General features: G+C 41.7%; 1 protein-coding gene across 1 annotated transcript; it reads left to right on the plus strand.

Moving 5' to 3' along the window:
• Window positions 1-2383: 2383 nt before the first annotated feature.
• On the plus strand, window positions 2384-19035 carry clpp (caseinolytic mitochondrial matrix peptidase proteolytic subunit). The gene is made up of 7 exons (XM_030407796.1): window positions 2384-2536; window positions 3308-3409; window positions 4989-5060; window positions 5162-5258; window positions 6022-6209; window positions 6332-6437; window positions 18257-19035. Exons 1-7 carry the CDS (start codon window positions 2525-2527, stop codon window positions 18481-18483), a joined length of 804 nt encoding a protein of 267 aa, XP_030263656.1. The 5' UTR covers window positions 2384-2524; the 3' UTR covers window positions 18484-19035.
• Window positions 19036-19749: the final 714 nt, after the last annotated feature.

Consider the following 19749-nt stretch of genomic DNA (forward strand, 5'->3'; position numbering starts at 1 on the left):
ACCATATGCAAAGGCTGCTGTGGCTTTCTGCATGTACAGTGGCTAAAAAGATGTTAGCGGTTAGGTGGCAACCACCGCATTCACTTTCTATGCTTCAATGGACTTACTCTTTATTAGAGTTGTTGTCCCTGGAGCTCTCTGTTGCCAAGATGAATGGAGCAGGTCACAGGGTGCTCAATGCAAGGAAGGAGGCACTCGAGGTAGCTCGAGCTATGATTTAACCTTTTATTATTATTATTCAACATTCTTATGTATTTATTTGAAATATCCAGCATGGTTTGAAAATTAGAGAAAGATCTGTGCGAGGGGGTTGGGGAGGGTCAAGGGACTATAAAATGTGCAGGTGTGTAAATGTTTATTTATTTATATTATTATATTATTATAGTTATGATTTGTCTCTGCCAGTTGTACATAGTAATGACCCAATTTGTCTAATGGTTGGAGTGTGTTCATGTGCTTATGTGCTTATATGTATAATTATTGTTATTTATCTATATATGTGTTTATATATATATATATCTATATATATATATAGATATTTATATATATAATGTGTGTGTATACATATATATATATATATATATATATATATAGTTTTTTGTTTTGTTCTCTTTCTTTCTTATATGTATAATTATTAAGAAGTAACTAGTAACTATAACTAATTACTTTTTTAAAGTAACGTGCTGGTTATAGAAGACCGCCACTGGCCATCTTCGTGTAACACCTTTGACGGAGAATGCCCTCGCCATCTGGTCCAGGACGTCCATGCCGTACTGGTGTTGTTATAGTACATCACAGACTCTGGTTTTGCCTCCGCCCCACTAAATGTGCCCACACTTGTGTGCACGGTGCTCAGGATACAGATATTCTTCCTCGGCTTCCCTGGTACACAGTCAGAGTCACATCATTTCAGCACGTTTGTGTTGAACAGCTCCGCTTGCTGTTTCAAGGAGCGGGGAACTCCCGTTTTTCTTTGCCCATGGTGCCAACCAGGCTATATAATACAACTATATAATAAATAACTTAACAAGTACATTCACCGGCCATCGGCCGTATATATGCAAAGCCTCCTGCAGGCCTAATGCAGATAGACAATGAAGCCAAGAAATTATGATAGGGAATGTTCTACTTGCTTTAATAGCCTATGCACACAGCACAGGCTATAATATCTTTTTAACATAAACATTACTCAGTAGGCCTAGTGAGGGAGAATTAGCTTTATTTGTGATTAAAATATGACGATGAGGACCCCAACGATTGGCCTTCCTTTCTTTCTCAAACTACGTTGAAATTGCATCTTTAACAGCCATATTTTCAAAATTTCCCGGGGGAAAAATCCCTGGACCCTCATTAAAAAAATACTCTGCGGGCACCGATGCCAGTATCTGACCACTTTTTTTCAGTAATGAGTAATCTAACACGTTAATATTTCCAAACCAGTAATCAGATTAAAGTTATTTATTCAAGTCACTGTGCGTTACTATTATTTTTGTGATTTTCCTCTGTAAAAATATATATTTTTGCTTTCTTCTTGTCTCGGGGAGTGATGTCACGTTTGCGACAAGTCACATTTTCAGCACGAGGACAACTCACGTGTAACACCATGAAGCCACACAAACACAGACAACAATGGAGGGAGGGATTTTCTAGCTGGAAATACAGTCATTATTTTTGGTTCCTGACAGCTAAAGATGAGAAACTTAAGGTTCGCTGTACACTCTGTGCTGACAACAAAGCACTATCAAGCTTCAAAGGAGTTTAAAGGAGTAATCAGTGGTCAGTTACTTTTTCAAGGTAACTGAGGCAACGCTGATGTTTTGCACTCCTAGCGACGCCCCTGGCAGTAACGATCCTCAGATGAGGGCTTGACAAAAGTTTCTATATTTCGTTTTGCTCCATCGATGGTGATCTCTCTTGTGACAAATGTACTTATTGCAAGTCGCTTTGGATAAATGCGTCTGCTAAATGTAAATGTAAATGTAAATTCCAATTATTTGATAAAATAAGTTGAATCTTAAAGAGCTCTTCCTTTCTTTTCATATTTTGGGTAGACCTGGCAGACACACACACACAAGCACTTGCACGGATGCACTCGCACACACACACACACACACACTGACACGCATGCAGCTGTAGCTTGCATATGAAACAGTACAACCATATAGCCTACATTAACATATGCATACAGCAGTTAGTGTATATGTCTGCATTGCGTAACAAGACAAAAACAACACAAATAAGTCATGTAAAGATAATATTTAAAAAATGTAAACCATAAGGACATGAGACTTGACTTGACGTGACTTCGTCTAAGTCATTCAGACACTGATAATCTGCGGTGAAGACCTGGTTCCGCACCGACACCAGCCCTACAGGGGGAGCTGGTGAGGTGAGGTGAGTGAGATGCGATGTGCCTTTTAATTCTCATACAAAGAAGAAAGCGGTTCGAAGGTCACGCTGGAAGTGATTCCGGTGTATCTGGACGGTCACCTGTCACCTCACAGAGAACCTGAACGACTTCAGAATGCTGTTACGAGTGAGTATAAGACGCGTTGTCGTCTGTCTGTCAGTGAGGCTGCAGCAGCTCACTGCGGTGGGTCCTGTCTGCCTACCTGCCTGTCTGTCAGTCAATCTGTCTGTATGTCCGTCTTGTTTAGCGGGTTAGCTAACAGCTTGTGTAACGTTGCCTTATAGCATCACCTCTAAACCCGTCAGCTCCACACTGTAACCTGACGGACATGCTGTCTGCTCCAAAGACATGTGGGGTTCCTCTTTATAAACAGAAGACTGAAATAATTCCTCCGGTCTTGACAATAAAAGAACTCGCGGTTAGTCTCTGGTGATGTAACGTGACAGTGAAGCCTGTTGCCCAGTTAACGTCACAGAAGTGTCAGCTGACGTTCCATTGTCACAGTTTAACTGTGGAAATTAAACGTATTAATTAAACATATAGAAAAATATTCTGAAATAATGTGTTGCGTTCAACTCATTTGTTGGGCATATTGTCATACGTCTAGAGCAGATTCACCTAAAACTGATAGTAACACAACCTCACTCCATAATGTCTTCATAGGGGACATCTGATATCTGACAAATGCATGTTTTGTTAAGGTGAATGGACAGAAACCCAGTGAAGATGGCAGAGAATGAGTAATGTAAATGAGCACCAAAGTGAAAGATGCATGATTCTGACTATACATACATGACATTTCTAAATTATTTGTGTATGAAGTTAATGTACGAATAATGTTTAACCAAAAAAAAAAAAAATGTAGTTAACCATTGTGTCTTTCTGTATGTCTGTCAGAGGGTGTTACAGATTGGAGGCTTGACAGTGAAACGCAGTAGGTCCATCCACCAGGGTCCTGTATGGAGGAGTCCTCTCATACCCATAGTTGTGGAACAGACGGTGAGTGAGATTTCAACTGCCGAGTTGCCTTCAGAGCTGCCATGTTCCTTAATGTTGCACTATTTATGACTTCTCTATAGCGAGCCAACGTCCTGCCTCTTCAGGTGTACCCAATGGAATTATATCATAATTATGATATTGTACATACTGTACACAATAAATACGTGTGCAGGCGGGATGTGGCAGCTGTCATAGCACCAAAGATGGAGCAGAAATAAAACAAACTACCAATGTGCACTGTAAGATTTTAGGTGACAAATGTGGTGCTAATAGCCAATCCATCAGTGATTAGTTTAATCACAATAGTTGTAGTCACCTCTTACATAACAAAGGCTGTAGAAGTCAGAGCGTACCTGAATGCACGAACAAGGATAGTTTTCAAAGTTTTAAAGTCTCCACTCGCATGGGAATAGTCATAGATCATAATATAACTAAAAACAATTAACTTTAGCAGGTTTAAGGTCTCCGAAAGATTATCGTATTTTCCGGACTATAAGTCGCTCCGGAGTATAAGTCGCATCAGTCAAAAAATGTGTCATGAAGAGGAAAAAAAACATATGTAAGTTCCACGTGACTATAAGCCGCATTTATTTATAAATTTATTTCACAAAAACGAAGACCAAGAACAAATTTAATCTGGAAAGGCAAGTTATTCAACGACACAATAGCACACAGAACAACGGGCTTAATAGGTGTCCAGTATATTAACATCAGCTGTTAGCATAGCAACGCTAACTTTCAAACCGACATACTCAATACTCTGTGGGCTGTTCATCGTTGCTCTTGTCGGTCCTCCCTCCTCCACAACCTCAGGGTTATTCACCGCCTGGCTCCTTTGTCGCTCTCCTCTTACTTGTTAAGTGTCCTTGGGTACCCTGAAAGGCGCTATATAAATTAAATGTATTATTATTATTATTATTATTATTATTATTATTATACCTGGGAGGCTGAATAGGCTAAATCAACATAACAAGCCAGAGAGTCCAACAAGCCAATTACCAGTAAGCAAGTTCACCAAGCTGTTGATCTCATTCCACATCACTGAATCTATTGAATTCTTCATCCTCGGTGTCGCTTCTGAACATCTCCGCCCACTCTTGAGGAAGCCTAGAGTGCCCTCTCGCGGCTGTAGACGGTAATTTTTACTCCTTATATATATTTTGATATATAAGTCGCACCTGACTATAAGTCGAAAATACGGTATTTTTTAAATTTATTCATTTATTATTTTTAAAGATTTTTTTGAGGCATAGACACCTTTATTTGAAAGTGGATACATAGGAAAGGGGAGAGAGATGTGTACATCAGTACAGGTCCCCTGGCCGGATTTGAACCACGGTCCACTGTGTACGTGGCATGCGCTCTAACCACTCGACTACCTGAGCGCCAGGAAAATATGGTATTTAATAAATGTTAAAAAAAAAACAGATTCAGTAACAGAGAGAACGGGAAACCAATGTAAAAATATGCTTACAAAATGGAGCTTTTTTATTTGTCACAGATGGAGATAAACTTGTTTTGTTGGTGTTCTTCAGTTAAAACCAAGTCTTTCTTTTTTCTTTTTTTTTTTTTTTTACAGGGCAGAGGAGAAAGGGCGTATGACATCTATTCTCGCCTCCTGAGAGAGAGAATTATTTGTGTAATGGGTCCTGTAAGTATCTTTCTGGGTGTTGGGGCGCATTGAAGAGAGATCCTTTTTAATGAAAATGTTTTAAAATTGATTTTTATCCCTGCCCCTTCTCCTCTTCACAGATCGATGACTCTGTAGCCAGTCTGGTTATTGCCCAGCTGCTCTTCCTCCAGTCAGAAAGCAACAACAAACCCATCCACATGTACATCAACAGCCCTGGTAAGACAGGCAGTGAAGTGCTGCCAATGTACATTTTTGAGGCTGTCAGGTTTGGGCCAGTAGACAAATTGAAACAAGGAAAGCGAGTGTGCTGGACATGTACCATTTATCCAACACTGGGGGTGCTTTCAACAGTGATTGATGTGATTAAAGTGCAACAACTGCTTCCCAGTTTTTAAAAAAGGCTTTTCAACTGTGGAGATCTGCTGCTTTAATTTCTTTCCTAATAAGAGACTGGCTGCTATGACAGACAATAATTGGAAAGTGAAAATAAACTATGTACATATTTATGTAATATCAACATTAGATATACAATTATTGTTGTTTCTTTTTTTTTTTCATTTTCCCTTTATCGCTACTCCATTTATTAAATGGAACAGGGTAACTGCAAAAGGGGGTGAAATGCAGAAAGGAATCTTTGAATCTTAAAGGGTAGTAGTAGTACTACTTAAGGACAGAAACAAATGCGTGAAATTGAGTTGCCCTTTAAAGATTATTTTCCCTTTTTAGTTTTTGCCATGACACATTTGAATGTAAGCTGTTACATTAAAGATTGAATTTTATTGTAAATATCCAGTTTGCTTTTACTTATTGCCATTTAATTATTGCATAATAATCCAAAGTATTGCAGTATTATTATCTATTTAATCTTGTCTCGTAATTATTAATTTCCCTTTAATTTTGATTCTGGTTTTAAAAAGAGTTGTGAAAAAATAGAATGAGTAAATTCATGCCATTGCTTAAATCTTGCCTCTCTCCTAAGGCGGTGTGGTGACAGCAGGCCTGGCCATTTATGACACCATGCAGTACATCCTTAATCCCATCTCCACCTGGTGCGTTGGCCAGGCAGCCAGTATGGGCAGCTTGCTCCTGGCAGCGGGAACGTCAGGCATGAGGCATTCACTGCCCAATGCCCGCATAATGGTTCACCAGCCCTCAGGAGGAGCCAGGGTAAGTTGGTCTCCCTAGCTCCTTTTAATGAGGATCTGAAATCAAGCATGGGGGTGATTACGATGTCTAAAAGTTGGCAAAGCGAAGTTGTCGGAATATTGACCAGTGTGCTGTGTGTCCAGGGTCAGGCCACAGACATCGCCATTCAGGCGGAGGAGATCCTGAAGCTGAAGAGACAGATCAATCACATCTACGCCAAACACACAGGGCAGCCGCTGGAGACCATTGGTAGGATTGGCCAGATGTTTATATTTCCCCTCACACCCACTTTCCTGCTAGATGGTCCCGTGCTGTTAGAATGGGATACTACTCACACTACACACAGTGTATACGTCTTGCAGATGTAACACATTTTTAGTTTCCCATTCAGACAAGGACTTGGCGCTGCCCTCGGTCAGTCATTTCAGGCTAACACACACAGAGCTTCATGGCAGGTTAAGATGGTTTCCTAACATGTTGCAATTTTTCTCTTGAACCAAGACTTGAATGTCTTGTATGCAAGTCATTGATACTGGGTCTCATCAGTTTGGCCACAATGGATCGGAAATTGACCTTTCATTTTTCTCAGCTGAGGAGAATAAAAAAGCTAACTTTGTTTTCAGTGAAGCAACAGCTGAAAAGCCCATCTCACAGAGATATGATGTGGCAAAGGGAAGGAGAATGCACACAGCTCTCTGCCCGATGAGTGGATACTCCCTCTCCACTCCAAACCAGAATTCACAAAGAGTCTGAACTGTAAACCTCAGCCTCAGGGTGGAGTCAGATGTCATTTCAATGAACTGGTCCTCCTCAGCAGACCTAAAATCAGCAGGTGCTGCAGATAGAATATAAATAAATAGGCTTACTTTAATTTTTCATTGCATAATAAACACAAAGAAATCAGTTTGACAACAATCCATTCAAGTTAGGAGGTAGCATACAACATAAATAAAATGCATGTATAATATATGAGTATATTATTCAATAAAATGTCAAAATACCAACCTGCTGCATTGAATGGATCCATAACCCAGTCATACTGAGCACTGTTGACCGGGAAGTAATTTTGAAACGGTCTTCTCAGGGAAGAGATGTGCTGCTTACTACATTGGGTCACTGTGGTGGCTCCAGAATCAGCTTCAACTTCACTCAGGTTCTCAAAGACATCTATATTTTGTTGATCGAGGCGCCTGTCCTAAGCTTTCAGGAGAATGCATTGATTTTGTCTGCCAGGTGAGGTAGGTGCTTGTCTTTGCCTTGGAGCTGAAGATTTAATTCATTCAGCTTGCCAAACACATCGCTGAACTTGCTTGCAGCCTTATACATGGGCTCCTCCTCTAAGAAAATCCGAATCTCTGCCCTGAGCTCAAAGACCCGCGACAGCACTTTGCCCTGGGAGAGCCACCTTGATTCACTGTGGAACAGCACAGATGTGTGATCAGCTCCCATTTCCTCACAAAGTGCGGAGAACAGTCATGCTTTCAGTGGTCAGGTTTTGATAATATTTACCACACTCATAACTTCTGTCAAAACCTCATTTAGTTCAGGGCTGAGCTGCCTTGACGTGAGTGCTTCCCTGTGAATGACACAGTACTTCCAGTGCGCATCTGGTGTAACCCTCTTTATTAGTACCTGCAGCCCGTTTCTTGACCCTGCCATGGTCTGTGCGCCATCAGAGCAAAAGCCCACACAGTTTTCCCATTTAAGGCTGTGTTCTTTGAGGTAACTGTCCATGATCTTAAACAGCTCATCAGCTGTGGCTCGATTTTTTTATGTATTTGCAAAACAGCAAATCCTCGCACAGTGACTCGCAATTCACAAAGCGGATGTATGAGATGAATAAGCAGTCTTTATTGCTGTCAGTAGCTTCGTCCACTTGTAATGCAAAACGACTTTCTTGTAATTTTTCTATGAGTTGTTCCTCAAGATCACTTGTCACAGATACGTCTCGCAACTGTGTCGTTTGACAGGGGGACAGCTTTTAATTTTGCTGCGCTTGTCTCGTCAAGCATAACTGACACCATGTCTAGTGCAGCGGGGAGAATGAGCTGCTCAGCAATTGTGTGTGGTATTTTGCATTGTGCAATTCTGTATGCAACTCTGGATGAAGCCATTTGAGCTTCACTGTTTACTGATGCAGCTTTTACCATGCAATTCTCAAATCAAATCAAATCAATTTTATTTATATAGCCCAAAATCACAATCACATTGCCTCAATGTGCTTTACAATCTGTACAGTGAACAACATCCTCTGTCCTTAGACCCTCCATTCCAGTGAGGAAAAACTTCACATGTTGATGGAAAAAAAACCCTTTTAACAGGGAATAGATGTTGCGTGTACAGAAAAGAGCAACAAATCACAGTTTACAAGTTACATTAATAGAAAGTCTGGTACAAGTTATATGTAAAGTGAGTGGATCCAGGAGACGACTGAGCTGGATGAGGCATCACCAAGTGGTGCCCGAGCCACACAACCTCCTGTCCACCATGGTGACCTGGAAGAGGGCAGGCCACACAAGATAATTAGTAATAGACAGAGAGAGGGATCAAGATTTTCAGAAATAGCGATATGAGGAGATAGTAAAGCAGTGGAGAGCAATGATCCAGCTGAGCCCAGGGTGTGACAATCCAGATCCGTCAGTTTTTCAAGGCAGCAGGAGCCTGGAAAAGGTAGATGGTCCCAGGGGGCCGTGGTCCATCAGAAGGGAGCCTGAAAGAAAGAGGGGAGGAGGAGAAAGAGAAGGAGGAGAGAGAAGAGGAGGAGGAGAGAGAAGAGGAGGAGGAGGAGGAGGAGGAGGAGGAAGCTATAGAGAGTGTAGAGAGTGACACAGCTTGCAGCTTGTGGGAACAGAAAACAAAAACAAAGGTTAGAGAAATGCGATATTGATCAGAATAAACAGATTGTTTCTCATCGGCAGCACAATGTAAATCTAGTACTATAGGAACTCATTGAGACTGACTACTAGCCACTGAAGAAGCTTACATTTGATATCAAGGGCTAATAAAAGGCTAAATCGAAGAAGTGAGTTTTGAGTTGAGATTGAGAAGGCGTCAACAGAGCCAAATTGTCTAATGTCAGCTGGGAGGTTATTCCAGAGGAAAGGACCCTGATAGGAAAAAGCCCTGCAGCCAGCTGACTTCTTCTTTGTCCTGGGAACCAGCAGGAGCAGTGATGTGCACGGGTGGCCCAATTGTTGAAAAACGCGTGCTAAAGTGCCCTCCTGAGAGCCAAAACGCACGCTAAAGTGCCCTCCTGAGAGCCAAAACGCGCGCTAAAGTGTCCTCCTGAGAGCCAAAACGCGCGCTAAAGTGCCCTCCTGAGAGCCAAAAAAGCATGCTAAAGTGCCCTCTTGGTTAGCAAAACACACTAAACTGCCCCCTTGGTTGGTTAAAACATGATAAACTGCCCTCTTGGGAGCCTAAACACGCGCTAAAGTGCCCTCTTGGGAGCCAAAACGCGCGCTAAAGTGTCCTCTTGGGAGCCAAAATGCGCGCTTAAGCGCCCTTCTTTTCGCCCCTGCCCTTCAAAAAGTCTGCGCACGCCACTGAGCAGGAGCCCTAAATTTTGAGAGCGTAATGCCCGAGTTGGAATATATGGTGTAATGAGATCTGACATATATGACGGGGCAAGGCCGTGTACAGTTTTGTATGTCATCAGCAGCACCTTAAAGTCTGATCTTAAATGAACAGGGAGCCAGTGTAGAGATGCTAAGATTGGTGTAATATGATTAAATTTTCTTGTATGTGTTCAGACTCTGGCTGCAGCATTCTGAACTATCTGAAGTTTTAGTGCTCTCACGTGGAAGACCTGAGAATAAGGCATTGCAGTAATCCAGCCTAGACGAAACAAAGGCATGAATCAGGATCTCTGCATCCACGGTGGACAGGAAGGACCTAATTTTAGCTATATTGCACAGGTGGTAGAAGGCGACCTTGGTTATTTCTTTGATGTGCTGATCAAAAGAGAGTGTAGAATCAAAAGTAACACGTAGGTTCTTGACGGTTGAACTTTGAGAAATAACGCAGTTGTCGAGAGTTACAGTCACCTGATCAACATGGTGTCTCTGTCTGGCGGGGGCGATGATCAGCATCTCAGTTTTTTCCGAATTTAGGAGCAGGAAGTTTTCTGACAACCACTCCTTTACTGCATATAGGCAGGTCTCTAGTTTCCTGATTTGAGATTTGTCATCAGCTTTTATGGGCACATACAGCTGAGTGTCATCCGCATAGCAGTGGAAATGTATCCCATAGCTCCGAATAATTTGGCCGAGAGGTGAAATGTATAAAGAAAAGAGCAAAGGGCCTAGAACAGAGCCCTGGGGAACTCCATACTTCACATAAGTAAAAATTGATGAAGTACCATTGTAAGAAACACATTGTGTTCTTTCGGACAGGTACGACTTTAGCCAGGCTAGAGCCAGGCCAGAGATGCCAAATTGACTTTCACGTCGGTCTGACAGTATGCCATGATCTATAGTATCAAATGCAGCACTGAGATCTAGTAACATAAGCACTGAGGTAGAGTTAGACTCTAAGGTAAGTAAAATGTCTTTTACCACTTTAGTAAGGGCAGTTTCGGTGGAGTGACAGGCTCTGAATGCTGACTGAAAAGGTTCCAGGAGATTATTATTAAGTAGGTAGCCTGAAAGTTGTTCGGACACGATTCTTTCTAAGACTTTAGAGAAGAAGGGAAGGTTGGATACTGGTCGATAGTTATTTAGCGATCCTGAGTCGAGGTGTGGTTTCTTAAGTAGAGGCTTAACCACAGCAGACTTAAAACTAGAAGGGACAACACTAGTCATGAGTGAAGAGTTAACAATATTTAACATTGTAGGTCCCAGTGCTGGCCACAGTTCTTTAAACAGTTTTGCCGGAATGCAAGTAGTTGGTTTTGAGGGTTAGGGTCAGGGTTAACCCTAACCCTCAGGAGCAGGATATTTTTTAACAAACATTGAGGAAGTCAGAGATGATGAGTTCATTTTGATTCTGATCTCATCAATTTTATTGCATTAAAGGGTGCACAGCTCACCGACTGTGGTTTTTGAGTAAGTTTAGCCACGGTGTTTAATAGAAATCTAGGATTGTGTTTATTATTGTTTATTAGGCTGTAGAAATATGTTGTTCTAGCAGTATTCAGAGCAAGCTAATAATTTAGTACGCTATCACGCCAAGCAAGATAAAAAACGTCCAATTTAGATTTACACCACTAGTGCAGTGCCCGTAAGAAAAATGTATTCCTATAGAAAAGTGGGAGTTTAAGTAGCTTTTTCATGGATGGCCAAATGAGGCTGTGTTTTAAGTTGAGACGTCAGGGATATTTAGGTTTGTTGTGAAATCCGAAATTCCAGGGTATAATTAGCAGTTTTTTACTATTTTTGATTTTGCCATTATATTTCACCTTAAAAATTATTTACTTGGTGTCATTATTTTCAGCACAACCTCACATGTGTGACTGTACAGTTATTTATTTATTTTGACATACTGTATGAACACAATGGACCTAAAATCACACAAAAAACCCATAAAATCCGAGTAGAAAAAGTTAGATTTTTTTACTTTAAACCACAAATATGTTTAACAAACCATTTTTTATTACTTATAATGCAAATATAAATAGTTGTTTGCTAAATATGTGCATACATTTTAAACATTTACAAAGTTATATGTAACTTAGTGCTGGGCGGTATACCGGTTCAGACCGAATACCGGTGTATATTTTCGTTATGATATGAATTTTCAATATACCGCCATACCGCTGTATTTGATTACACAACGTTCGGAACACTGCGCCGCGGGACACTGTTTCAAACCGGACCCTTTTCAATGTTGTGCTTCTAAACAGGCATGGTGCGACGGCCAGGCGTAGTGGGGGAAAACAGTAGTGCTGTGGTGTTATGTTACGGTGAAGATGGATAGGATAGACAATGAAATTCATCACTTCATCCGCGGACGTCAAGATGAGCAACTGGAAAGCCGCTGAGATCCGGGAGATGCTGGCGTCTCTGTAGCTGTCAGCTTGTTGTTGTAGTGGCAAGCTACTTACGGTCGCAACTTTCAAATTAAAAGCCCCCCGCCAAGAACCCCATTCTAAACTTCAGTGAGGAGCAATATAAAGCTTTTAATTTGAAGACAAATTCGACCTGCTTCCTGTTAGCTATCTGTTGCTTGAGGCAGCTAATGGAGGGGGCGAGGCGCTCCACCGCACGCTTCCTTTAATAGCGGGGATTTAACATCGGCGTGTGTTTGACTGAGGAGGCGAGAATATGGGCCACGGGTCTATAATTAAGTAAATCTATCATGTGTCGCCACATTTCTTCCGATGCATATGTTGTATGTTTGCGAAAAAGCGTGGCGGACATTATTTATCCTAAGTCCGGTTTTGGACGTGCTGGTGCGTGTGTCGGCTAGCGGCTAGCAGCTAGCTACACACGAACATCCACAGATTCCGATTCCACTTTGTTGTCCGCGCGTCTCCGGATCTCCTCAGACCCGAACAGACTCGGTCCGGAGTCTTTTAGTCTCATTAATCCACAACAGTCAGTTTAGATGCACAGAACAGAACAGGACCGAACCGCAAGCAAAATCCCGGTCCAGCTCGCGCTGCTGCAGGTATAAATCTGCTTGTTTCTTAAGGTGGGGGGTCGCGGTGGGCTCTGCAGTGATTGGCTCTGGTGCGCACGTGACTGTGGTGGCTCTGGTGGACAATGCTCGCGAATTTGTAAAGCATTTATGAAATAATTTATTACCGGTATCATTGCAGTCCAAACAAATGCGAAGTCGAACACCCTTGAAACCCGCAGCAGCCATGTTGTAAGTCTCAGGTCAGTCTGATCCTGATCCGCAGAGATATTTGAGGAACACACACACACACACACACACACACAGACAGACAGACAGACAGACAGAGATTCCTTGCTTTTATAGAGAGATGCTTGTTCCATTTTCCTGCAGGCCTGCTTGAGATCTCGGGTTTCGTCAGTAAATCAGGGAGTAGATTTCTTTGGTCGTCTTGTCTTGGTAGAGACCGGTGCCACAGAATCGAGGAGCGAAACAAGTACTGAGTTCACTTCATTTGTGAGGCTTTCCACTGGTTTTGTCACAGTTGCAAAAGGAGCCAGGAAACAAATGTAAAAACATTTGTGTCACTGACATAGGGACAGGCTAATGACGCTTCAAATGTAATGAGAGAGTGGTCCAACATAGCAGAGGAGACTGAAGCGACGTTCGGGGCTGACACATCTAGTCCATGGGAAATTATCAAATCCAGAGTGTTACCACTGGAGTGAGTGGGTTCATGGACAAGATGAATAAAGTTGGAAATATCAAGAAGTATCAAAAAAGCTTTCCCTAGAGGGTCAGAGGGCTTATTCAAGTGGATATTGAAATCCCCAATAATTAGTATTTTATCTGAGCGAGTCACAAGATCTGCAATAAATTCACCAAATACTTCTAGGAATTGGGAGTAAGGCCATGGAGGTCTGTACAGTACAACCAGGTGAAAACCTGTTCCCTGGACAAGGCTGTTACTATTTGATGAGAATGGTTTTAAAACCAGAGCCTCAAATGAATTAAATTTAATATCCTAGTTGGAGCTTAAACTGAAGATAGATTTGTAGATTAGAGCAAAACCTCCCCCCTGTTAAGAGGCCCGAGCAACAATATAGTCAGGAGGAGAGGCTTCATTTAATGGCAGAAAAGTATTAGGTTTCAGGTTTCATGTCCAGCTTATGCTCAGTGATCAAATCATTAATCAGTAAGGCTTTGGTTGACAGCGATCTAATATTAATCAAGCCAAATTTGATGGTTTTAAGTTCATTGGAGCAGTTTCCAATGACCGGCTGTTCAGTGGAGCTTATGGTAGATAATTTAGGAATTGGAACAAGGTACCTTTTAGTAGTAGTAGGTTTTGGCTGCCTGTGCAGGTAGTGATGCTGGGAAGCAGTAGTGATTAGCTTCGGTATTTTATAATGTAAGACTGTGTAAGGTGCTTACTGAGACATTTCCCCACTGTCAGAGGTGGAGATCAAGATTAGATTATTATGATTTACACATTTAGAGGATTCAATGAAAAAGTGGCGAGGGAAGGTGACAGTCTCACTGTTATGAACTAAGCTATCAGTCTGGTAGTCTGCGCTATGTCCCTGACCAACCATGTTAACTAGGCTAGTGGACTCCATACCAGCACTAACAATAACACTAGCAGTCTCACTAGAGACCTGTGACCTGCTGACCGTTACATCCCTTGTGTCAAACCTGCTTCAAACACCTGTCTATATTGCTAGACAAAACAGCAGCGCCGACTCCAGTAGGATGAAGGCCGTCTGTTCTCAGCAGGTGGGGGCGACCCCAGAAAGCCTAGGCCCGTGTTTTTCAGCTGGCACGGCTCGACAACTTTTGAGGTCCGTGTCAAGAATTTATCTATGTTGTGTTATTGTCCACACTAGCCTGCTACCCATCCGCAGGAAAGTTTGTTCTGCTACAATTGACACTTCACTAAGCCCCGCCCCCTTAGTTACTGTTGCTATGTCTGTCAAGCTTTCGCTCCTACCATAACAAATATGGAGTTTTCAGTGAAATTTCCTCCCGTTAGCCGCGCCCCATCTGTCATGTCTCTATTCCCCACCAGTGGGGCGCGCCCCACACTTTGAGAACCGCGGCCGTAATCTATACCTTATCATTTATATACGTCACGTATGACATCCTATCTTATAAGGTCAGAATATTCTGGACCTTATATTTTTCTCCCACAATATCGTTTTCATAATAGACCTATGAAAATATCTCATGAAGAATCTGCAACTCGCTTCTCAAATTGGTTCTGTTTCTTTTTATTCTTGCTTTGTCATAGTCGGTGGTAGTTCGGCAGTGCACCTTAAGACTGGTCTCCAACTGCCATGTAACAAAAAAAGGCGGCTGAGAAACAGTTGGCTGTTAGCTAGCTACTGTGTGTGGCATGGATCTCCTGTGTGACTGCTAACAATTGCTGTGCAGAATCATGTTGAACCAACAGACATTTATGGTTACTGTAGTGGCAATCTAACCACAAAACTGCCACTTGAGGGAATTTGAAGTAATTTCCAACGCGTCGTTGTGCGAAAAATGAGGTCTGCCATGACGTATGCGTTTTACCGTTTATTTTATGTGGAGAAAAATTATTTACAGAAAACCAACTGTGTTGAATGACTAAACTGAAACCAACGTGTAAATATGTAGGTAAACCTAAAAGACAAACGTTATGTCTATGCCCTCAGGTGCGCGAGTGAACAAGCTACACTGCTTTTTACGTGACTCACCAAACACATACACAACACAACATATTCACATATAAAAATTGGCTACAACAGTTACATAGACTGTCTCTCCACCTCCCTACACTAGATAACCAATGTTATTCATTTGACAAAAAACTTCCAAAACACAAAATAAACAAAGCTCAAGTAAATTTGACTGAAAAATTGTCCTGGCTGAAAGATGGTGGTCAGCAGCAGTTTAAGGAGGACTTACCCAGAGGAGACTGAGAGAGAAGGCAGTTGTTGTGGCCTGAAATTGAGAGGGATTGTGCAGCAGGAAAAATGCAAGAGCCTTCATTGCAGAGGAGGGAGAACTTCTTCTGTCTCGTTGACCTCAATGTTGAACTAGGTGCCTGTTGGTGCTTGTGTTGTGTTTGATGGCAGAGATAAGCCAAGTTGTTGTGATTGTTGTAATTAACTTACCTTCCAGCAGATAAAGTACCTTATTTGTCCAATGGCTCTGTTTTTTGCAGGCTGTGGAACAGGTCAGTAGAAGGATATCTTATTTAGCATGGTAAAATAATACAGCGGGAACAAAACAGACATTTTCCTGTGTAGCGTTAAGTTTCACTTTCACTTCGGTTGGACCTCGTTCCCCAGTTTAAAACACAATCAATGACAAACAATGACCAGTAGGACCAGCATGCTGATGCGTAGTTCCCAACACCTTTCACATACATGGACCGTGGAATGACACTCCTATACCGCTGCACTAACCTGCGGCATTTCACTGCACCACCGGATCCAATGTGAATCCAGCTGCCAGGGGATGCTTCCACTTCAAGTGCTTGTGCATGGCAGTGGTGCTGTTTACATCCTCCACATCGACTCACCCTCGTAAATCAATTACATTGATCACATAGATGCATAGCATCAGCTAACTTTTGGAAAGCTATGAGAAGTTAATGTTCAAATGGTAATAGCTCTGTGAAACTACATGTTTCTCAGGCTTGCTGTCACATCATCAAAACAAGACATCTAGAGGGTATCTCTGTTGCTAGAAGGGATTTTTTATAGGTCAGCTGGCTGATGACTCATGCTTATTCTTAAGAAATACTTCATAGATACAGTCAGTGATAGCGTAATAAACATGTTTTGCAAACCTCCAGGTTTGTGCCTACATCTTAAAAAATGTGAGTTATTTGCTTTAAATGTAATTGTGAGGAAGCTTCCTTTGCAGACAGATAAATCACATATTAAGGCATCATATTATCCAAAAATCAACAGGATATAAAGCCTCTAATATTTAAACCACATTCAATTTGTGGCTTAAAGTGAAACAAAAAGCAACCAAGGCTTTATTTGCGATTGAATATGAGTCAAACCTTCGTGTAAAAGCATAGTTACGACGAAAGAGGCACTTTTAAGATTTACCGTATTTGCGTTTTCGGGCACGTTAATTTTGAACGGCAGTGCTCGGGGCAGAGATACAATGGCATCAGAATCGCTATTTTTAGAACACTAAGGAGGCTCGACACAACATGAAACTTTGCTCGTAGCATCACCAGGGTCTCTGCTTATGAATATGAGCATTGAGAACATTGTTTGTGTACACAGAGTTTATGAAAAAGAAGGTTTTTGAACTACTCACAGTAGCTGCTGCATCTCAAGCGCGTCGCCGTCATGGCAGGCAAAAAGTGTCAATCCCCCGAGTGCAATACTCAATACTTTTTGCCTGCCATGACGGTTCGCTTTAAAGAGATTTCTTTGAAGGGCCTACTGTCCAAAGCTGAAGGAATGTCCCACCTCACCCGGGTTGCCTCCTTGGTTAATTTAGATGAGAATACTGCTGAAACTGTAGACCAACTGTTCTTAAACTTTGAATTACGTTGATCACGTTGACACAGTAAACATTAATTGGACAACTTAATTTCAAAGTTTGCCTCCAACTGACTTTGTGGCCTCCCCCTCTGACTGATGTCTGATTATAAAATAGACAAATTATTTTCATTTATCCCGATATCACAAACAAGTGTAGAATTTTAAAGCAGCTCTCAAGTGATGACGTGTTTAATCACATTATTGACTGAGCAGTAACAGGCAATCAGAGACAAGATTTAACTCCCCTCAATCAAACTGTTTTTTTTTATTCTTTAAAGGAACTGAAATTTTATTTTGTGAAATGTGATTCTGCAATAACATACTTTTTCCTTTTTCTTTTTTAACATCATTTCACTTGTGTGAAATTCTTGAAATCTCCAGTATCAAACAACATGTGAGATCAACTAAAACAAATCTGATAGAATTCTGAAATATAAACAGGGATGAAGTAATAGTAAATGTCTGGAATAAAATCACAAAGAAAACTTAAGTGGAGCAGGAAGGAAGCCTTTCTACCAGGTTTTCAGCTTCTTTCAGCTCATTGTCGGATACCTCAACCGAAGGGTGATTAAAAAAATGGGACAGCATGAAGCAATTTTTTTCGAGGGCACCTTTAACTTATGATAATGGAAATGGTAAAGTAACTAATGTGTAACAAACTGAACGGGACTGCTTAGTGGAAACGAGGCTTGATACAGTGTGTCTGTACATCACCTGCAAATGGGTCCAATAGCGATTTAAATTTTAGATGATGTTGAAATCCTTAGATACCATGCAGCTGTGGTGCACATTAGTGTTCTTGAAGGAAGGAGGTCTGTCTTACGATTGCCGCCAACAAATAACAGCTTGCTTTTTGAAGCCATGATTTACACCTTCAATAAGAGAAAATGATCAGTGGTTTCAGCCGCTGTTGTGTATGGATATTCATTTCTTTTTATGCCTTTCCTGCCCTGTCAGAGAGCGTGATGGAACGGGATCGCTATATGAGCCCCATGGAGGCGCAGGACTTTGGTATCATCGACCGAGTCCTGGTGCATCCGCCCCAGGCCGGCCAGGATGAGCCTGAGCTGGTGCAGAAAGAACCAGCGGCAGCATCCAGTCCCTCTCCACAGCCGGAGCCTCAAGCCCCTGAGCAGGCCTCCCCTGGGACAAATCCCCCCTCCTCATACAAACCTGAGCCATGAACCCACATCACAGCTGTCTGGATCTGATGCCCGACAGTTCCTGAGAACAAGGATGAGCCTAGATTGGTGGGTTTCATATGTCTTAAGTGGCTTCTTTCTTGCCCCTAATCAACACTCTGCAGTCTCCACACACAGGCATCATGTACAGTGAGCAGAAAGAGTTTTGTCTTTGTATCAAGCAAGTCCAATACAGTACTGGTTCTCTCAAACTCTTTTTGAGATGATGTTGTTTATAAAAAAGTGACAGCTGAAAAGTAGTCCGTCAGAACACAGAACAGTAGTGAGTCATCTTTTTGAATCCATTCACAAGTTGTTGAGTACTTGGCTGGGAGGGAAACTGTAGTATTTCAGCTGATGTTCATGTTTGCAGAATGAAAACACAGCCAGATTAGATGCTCTACTGTGCATGAATGAGTTTTTAAGGGGAGAGGAAGCCTGTTAAGACTGTGGAGCCACCTTGTTCTGTACCTCCTTGCTGCAGAGTGGAGAGGACCTGTATGACCTGTATTTGATAACTCATATTTGTAATAAATACAATCATTTTGACCACAATTTGCTAAATATGGACTGGGTGTTCTTGATCTATAATTGTCTCCAATTCATCCTGTCATCTAAAGATCATAACATCCTGATAGCTCAATTGGTGTACTCTCACTTCTGACCACCTCCTGTATGACTTCATTAGACTGGTGGAGCTTGGGTGTCATATTAAGGCCCTGTCCTCACACACACACACACACACACACACGCTAGTATTTCTTAAAACAAAGCTTTCTCCTCTGCGCTTTGGCTTCTGAAATCACAGGTCACCGAAAAACAGAGCTTTCTGAAAATTTTCGCCATGGGTGAAGTTATTCAGAAACGTCTGAGCAGACAGATTTTTTGTTTATTGTTTTTTGTAGCATCATTGACAAATCTGAACTCGGAGTATATGTTATGCTATTGGGGTATTTGGGTTCCTACAGTGACAGACACAAACCGACATTGATAATACAATGATGTGCATTTTTTGCTGAGAAATTATCCAAAAATATTCTTTGGAGAGCAGGCATGTTTCTCGGTCATGTTCATAGTATTGCCTGTAACAAAGTAACCTGCCACAGTATACAATGGCGAATGTGAATGGACATAAAAAATGAGTGTTGAGTTGTGCCCTGGAGAGAGCTGTATTTTCATGAGTGCACACAGTTTTGGGAGGTTGAGAGACGATGGATTCTGGAGATGATGGAGGGACAGTAGAATCATTTTGAGCCATGGACTGTTATT

The sequence above is a fragment of the Sparus aurata genome, chromosome 23 (genome assembly GCF_900880675.1).
Source record: "Sparus aurata chromosome 23, fSpaAur1.1, whole genome shotgun sequence".
Classification (NCBI taxonomy): Eukaryota; Metazoa; Chordata; class Actinopteri; order Spariformes; family Sparidae; genus Sparus; species Sparus aurata.

Excerpts from the sequence above, each read along its gene's own strand:
- clpp (XM_030407796.1), top strand. Across the intron at positions 6,210-6,331 it reads AGCCCTCAGGAGGAGCCAGG|GGTCAGGCCACAGACATCGC; the intron begins GTAAGTTGGTCT and ends CTGTGTGTCCAG. Across the intron at positions 6,438-18,256 it reads GCAGCCGCTGGAGACCATTG|AGAGCGTGATGGAACGGGAT; the intron begins GTAGGATTGGCC and ends CTGCCCTGTCAG.